General features: G+C 43.7%; 1 protein-coding gene across 1 annotated transcript; it reads right to left on the bottom strand.

Moving 5' to 3' along the window:
• Positions 1–2,086: 2,086 nt before the first annotated feature.
• Positions 2,087–3,190, bottom strand: PHALS_03223 (uncharacterized protein; the record flags this gene model as incomplete). Its single annotated transcript, XM_024717502.1, has 2 exons — positions 2,087–2,236; positions 3,047–3,190. 2 exons carry the CDS (start codon positions 3,188–3,190, stop codon positions 2,087–2,089), a joined length of 294 nt encoding a protein of 97 aa, XP_024582994.1.
• Positions 3,191–6,660: the final 3,470 nt, after the last annotated feature.

Below are 6,660 nucleotides of genomic sequence, written 5' to 3'. Positions count from 1 at the left end.
AATCGATCTTATGCAAAATTTGGCGTGATCGTCATCTGCTTTACGGCAAGCAGTTGGCGACCACGTCACAGCAGATGATTATCTTCAATTCTCAAACAACACTTTGTGTAATGATGAACGCACGCCATCATGGTGTTCGACTGTTGTTCTCGGGCTAGCAACGAAGGTTTAAAAGGCCATTGTGAACAATCATCGCCATTCATCATGAGTAGTTCTAGGTATGGATTAGAGTGACGGTACTCCAAAAAAAGTGGTCCGCGGGACACGAGGCAAGCTGCCTCACGCCTTATGCGACAAGATTGTCTGCATTTGCACTATGCAAGGGGAAGCTTTGACATCTAAAGTTTGCATTGACAGACGATTAGAAATCAGGCTCGTGCGCCACTGCCAGGAGCAGGATCGGGGGCCTCCAGATAAATGAACACTTTGAATTCGCTCTGTGTATAAAAGAACGTTTATGTAATACTAATTTTTCTTAGACATACTGTATCAATATATAACTCCCCATGAGTGAAGTCACATGAAGCAGCAACGGTCGAGAAATCCTATACTCATCGATTCGGATCTACATTTGATACAAATACTTAGGGAAATACCGTCGAATTTTGAATTAGTCCGCGCAATGAGTGAGGAAAACACGCAATTTTACACGCAAAGATTTGACTAGCCATCTTTAGCGAAGCGGACGTCTGCCAATAGCGTTTATTCATGCTTCATACAGCATAGTTCAATGAATGACGCGGACGTCGGGGTGACTACTATACATCTCAAGATTCGGCTGTAAGCAGCCTCGATAAGACAACTGTACCCAAATTCTTACCGCATGGTGCTCGCCCTTAATTCTGGAAACCTCGGGCAAACCTGTCTCATCCTCATAGGAGATATGGCAAAGGATGCACCAGGTCGTAAACTAAAATGGCACCAGAGCAATCTTGCTGAAGTAAATTCATTTCAAACCCCACCATATGTAAATGAAATCGAACAAATATGTTGCTGGATGAGATTCTACAATATTCTACCGAAATGCTCTTCTGGAAAATCAGATCATAAAGAAAAACAATAAACTCATGATTTTTCGTTTGCAAACGATGATCATAGTATGATGGTCTTTAGTAAATCTATACTTCTGATGTCTAAGCACCACCTTGCGCTTTTAGTATGAGCAAGAAAACTTTTGCATCAGTTTGCATATATAACTTGGTACGAAGGTAAAGTTCTATTGTTTACAAAACTAGTTGGATTGATTGAGTAACTCTTGAATTAATGAAATATGCTTGTTGACAAGCCTTGTCGCTTGAAGCTCCTCTTAGAAATAGATGCACAACCCTGCACCAGTCTATGAATGTCTGGCAGCTTGAAGATGATGATTCGGAACGACATACAGAATCGTTAGGGATTCTATTCAGTCGACGTCTTAAAATCTTCATTGCGAATCGCGAAGCCACTTCTGCACCCGAAAAAAAATTAGTGAGCTGGAGTACCCACCTCCGCCATCCATAAAAGCAACTGGAAGTCTTGATATGTGAGGCATTTCTATACTTGATGGAAATTTCAGAAACAATTTAAAATTTACGACATGTCTTCCGGTCTTGAAGATGTCGCTCATAATACTGCGATCGTTCCTTTCTTGCTGAGGGTAGCGTGCATGATTACTATGTTAGTATCGATAGGCAAGATCAAGTATATTCCTCCAAATTGAAGGCGTGGTGGTAGCAGTCATCATTTTAGTAGTTTTTGTCCCAGGTTACCACTCCAGGAGTTATCAAAACTGCCAGCTATACTTCTTCAATTTCAGCGATACCAGTACTTATTTATTTCCTTCTTACAGGAAAAAAGGTTCGCATCCCTACCTTGACAGTTGTACCTACTGATTGGAATTTTAGGAGCGAATTATGTGCCGCATGTGAGTCAGAGGACACCATGCCACAAGTTTAAAATTTTACCGTTGATCTGAACACCTCGATTTGCATGTGCGTCTGGATCATTTATAGCCGCAAACTTGGGATAACAATGTTGAGTATTTGCTAGCTACGGGCTAACACTTTCGTTATATTGCAGATACTGATCAAAGCGGTCTATATAAGGTTCATTGCGTCTTTTCTATTGCCTGAACCACCACTTTTGCCCGAAAAGATTCTTGTGGTGGCGTGAGATCGCTGTGCAAGTTACGTAATTTTGAAGCGCGAGTAATATATTCTAAAGCGCGATGTGCGATTGCATGCATGTCTTCTACATCCTATTAGAGATAGCCGATCCAAGCAGCATCAGTTTGTTGCGACATCCGGGTTATATTGTAAATCATCACGAAAAGCATACGAGTGGTTCACCTACGTAAGTATATTTTCTACAAATTCAGTTCTGACATATCACTTGAGTCTTCGAGATGGTTCTCACGAGTCAATTAAACGACTCAAAAACTGTTTTTTGACGGAGTCTCTCATTAGCAAACAATATCGTTAAACTTCTTTTGTAGGTACACCTACTTTGATACTATTGTGATTTTCTGTTATGAGTGGAATAGATTCGATGCGTTGTTCCCAACGTATATGGCACGCGTCCCGGAGCTTACTCCCGCTTCATATTCAAGACTACTACAACGAAATAAAGCTGGAGTTTCCGCAAATGAGCTAGTCCAAAGTTTTGCTGTTTTGTTTTCAACGTAAACATCTTATTGTATCGGTCGAAAAAAGGGTCGACGGTGGCGAAAGCTAACGACAGGAGCACAAAACCCACCAAAATGTAGACTGCAATCACCACGCCTCCAATTTAAAATCTTGTTAATTATTACTAGAATAATAATCGAGAAAGAAACGGTCACGATTTCTTGAACAACAAAAAACCAATAAAAAGTGTCATGAAACTTGAAGTTGTCATTAGATTTGCTATTGCCTAACAAATTAAAAATGTCCAATTAACTGGTGGAGCCAACAGAATTTCTATTGCTAAATTATGTACACACTCGATCAAGCAAACGAAAGTGCGGATATTAGGTTTACAGCACGCAAAGAAGCTTTTAAGACGTTCGACTAAATAAAGCCTTACACACCTGAATGGCGATTGCTTTTTTCGAAGCACCGCCAGGGTCGCATGTACGATTCGTCGCAGCTACACCGATTCCAAAACCTGACGTTGATAATTCTTTGTAGACTTTACATTTAACAACAAGAATCGGGATGGAGTTATCACTCATTGCATTGTGACATAATTGAAAGTGAAGATTATCTCATCTCAATGATTGACAGTAAAACCCAGTACGAGTGCAGCGGATTGCAATCCGCTGCACTCGTACTGGGTTTTTGTAAAGAACGAAAGACCGGTGACCTAAAGACGCTTCCTCAAGCGCAAAGCTACGGCAGCCCCGCTGCACGCGTCGTTTATTGCTTATAAAGTAAGGATAGAAGTGGTGGTTTAGCATGCTCTAGCCACAGGTAGGGATAATGGGCTAAAGCACTCATTACATGAAGGTACATCGTACGTTCTGCATGCATTGTGGAAATTGATAAAGAGAAATATTTGGTATGGAGTCTTCAAATGCGTACATGGCACTTATATGAAATCACAGACATTCCGTGTGATAAAGAATGCTAATTACGACTTGGGGATCTGTATGCGTGACCAGACTGACGGGTCTCTCTCTTTCGAAGTAGAATGGGTAAGCCTATTACTTCTACTGGTTACTTTTTTTTTTAACGAAAGTTGAAATTCTAGCTTTTCGAAATTCAAGTTCCGTACACCCAAGATCTTGTATAAGTTGAAGCTGAGGTTCGGCCTCGGTCCATCCTTGATTTATAAATCGGGAGACCAAGGTATTTTATTAAACCTCTAGCCCTTGGGGTACCTTGTATGTAGCCAGCAACCATTGACTCGTTTTCAATTAAGTTGCAAGTTGCTGCTTTAAAGACCTTAAGTCGCTCTTTTTCTCTGCAAGTCGAGGTTGTTTCTCTCCAACCGCGTCAAGAATTGCTTTCTCACCGCACACGCGTGTGTGTTGTGTTTGTGGGACTGTTGTGAACAGCCCCTTTTTACACTTTATTGAGATTGTAGCTTACATCGATGGGAGGTGACTTGTCAAGACATGCTGGCGTTGCTCGACGCGAACTTTGCGAGAGGGAGAAACTCGCTTGACTCTACGAAAGACGTCGTTTTGCTGCACAACACATCTTCCGAGGCACTACTCACACGCTCCATTTGACTGTCTAGCTCTATGTGTGTCATGCCGACATTAGTTATGTATCCAAGATGCCAAGCAAAGTATTTACGTAAATCTGGTATTTCGGCTAAATACAATCTCTTGAGGCAGACTATGTCAAGGAACTCCAGGTCTACAAAGACTTTCGCAGTCATTTCTGCCGAGATGTTGTCTGAGGCTGGAGTAAGATGCACCATTTTACTAAATTGGTCCACAAACACTAGAGTGCCACTTCGGCCGTGGTTGCATCTTAAGTATCAGTCCATACTAAAGGGCTTCCAGCTTTCCTTAGAGATAGGTAATAATTAAAGCTGAACCTGAGTAGACCCAGGTGGATGAAAGCTTTTACAAACCGCACAAGTACGCACATACTTGCGAACCCACATGTGCATATAAGGCCAAATACAATCTACAGACAAGTTTTTCAATTTCTAGATTGCCGCATCAAAGATTTTCATAATCCTCGCACAAGAGGCTATGACAAAAATTTAATCGTTAACAGACAACGATTCTCGCTGGACCGCTTTCGTCTACTTCGTGATACAGAAGTCCAAATTACATACTCTAACAATAGACTCGCAGTCTTGCCCGACCTTTCGTTTTTTACAAAAACCAATTATGAGTTAGCGGATCGCAATCCGCTTACTCCAAGAGTAATTATTGCCTTTCTAAAGCTAATCGACTCTTCGGTTTAAAATCCAAAAATGATTTTTATTTATTTGCGGCTAAATCGCCAAATTTTAAAAGTATAGATTTCCTAAATTATATAGTAAAATCTAAATACATCTATAAGTACTGGCTATCTAGCCACGTACCGTATTCTTGTTTGGGTGTGGTCAGACCATGCCATTCTGGTGTGACACGCACCTCTGTTTCCAGGGTACGTGCAAGCCCGTTACACATTCTGTATTACAACTGCGGTGATAGCATCGCTTTGCGATGCATGCAGAAGGTACGATGTACCTTCATTTAATGGCTACTTTAGCCCATCACCCCTACCTGTGGCTAGTGCATGCAAACCGCCACTCCTCTCTTTATTTTATAAGCAACAAATAAAGCGTGCAGCGGGGCTGCCGTAGCTTTGCGCTTGAGGAAGCGTCTTGAGGTCACCGACCTCTTGTTCTTTACAAGAACCAAGTCCGAGTGCAGCGGGTCGCAATCCGCTGACTCCAAGAGTACTTAAGAACCTTATCCAAGGCAAACTAACAAATCTGTTCAAAATCGAAACTGATTTTTATTTATCTTTTTATCCTAATTTTAAAAGTTTAGATTTTCTTCAATATACTAAATATATGTAGTAAAATCTAAATACTTGTATAACTACTTGCCATCTAGCCCCGTACCGTATTCTTGTTTGCGTGTGGTCACACCATGCCCATCTGGTGTGACACACCCCTGTTACCAGGGTATGTGTAATCCCGTTACACTCTCCCCCATAAAGATTGAGAACATCCACAGTTCCAATCAATTATTGTCTCAAATAGGCTTGCGTGGCCGTTAGACACTGCGTTCAATCGAAACGACTTCCGTGCTCAATGAGCCCTGTGTCAATGTCACCAAAATCTCCAAGTCTCGCTGGTTCTGACGGCGAGCACGGGAAGTGCCCAACCTCGTCTCCCGCACGCGGTGCAACGTCGGACAGTGCGGCCGCAGCACCAAGGGATGTATATAACGATGAGCACAAGCGTCGCGCTCCGCGCACGCTTTCAGTGCCGAGTGGCCTCGTTGATGATGTGGAGGCGATCGGCTGTGAGTCTGACACTCCTTTTCTCGCATGGGAGGACGAGGAAGGTGAGCTGCGCCAGCGGCGTGATACGAGCCCTGCTCACGCCTTGCGGACCCCATGTCCGTTCCCTGACTTCTCGTCAACCGAGGAACGTGGAGTAATCACCAATGGCCTCGACGACGCTCAGAGGCGGCAGCTTGAAACTGCCCATAAGGCGGCTCTAAAGCGCACCCATCCACGGCCGGTTATTGACCCTCGCGTGGAATATGGTTTCCGCCCAGCGGATCCCGCTGTGGAAGCAAAGGACGCGGAAACTCGATCGTTACGCGTCCACATCATTGGACTCCCGGCCAGAACGGATGATGGTGATGAACCTGCCAAACGGTAAGCTCTTCGAGCTCGTTTCTTGGTCCCACAAGAAGTTCCGTTGGACGTTTATCGCACTCGTCTACGTGCTCAACGAGGTGGCTCTCGTGCACCCGCAATGCGGACGATAGTTGTAGTGCTCGCCCTGGCAAAAGTGCTACAGATGACGAAGCGATCTTTGAGCGATGAGTGCAACGGCACTGGAAACTTTCCCAACTGTACAACCTACAGTTGAGCCACAAGGAAGTGGACGAGCGTGTGCTGCGACTCCTCCAATTTGAGTTTGCCAAACTCAAGGCACGCCGTCGGCTCCCTTCAGATTGTCGCCCTGCGACGTATGGGTTAACCCCTAACGCTCCCGTGAGCTCTGTGTCCACGG

The sequence above is a fragment of the Plasmopara halstedii genome (genome assembly GCF_900000015.1).
Source record: "Plasmopara halstedii genome assembly, contig: Scaffold_2103, whole genome shotgun sequence".
NCBI lineage: Eukaryota > Oomycota > Peronosporomycetes > Peronosporales > Peronosporaceae > Plasmopara > Plasmopara halstedii.
Note: the sequence above shows the minus strand (reverse complement) of the source record. Positions and strands in the feature narration are given on the sequence as shown.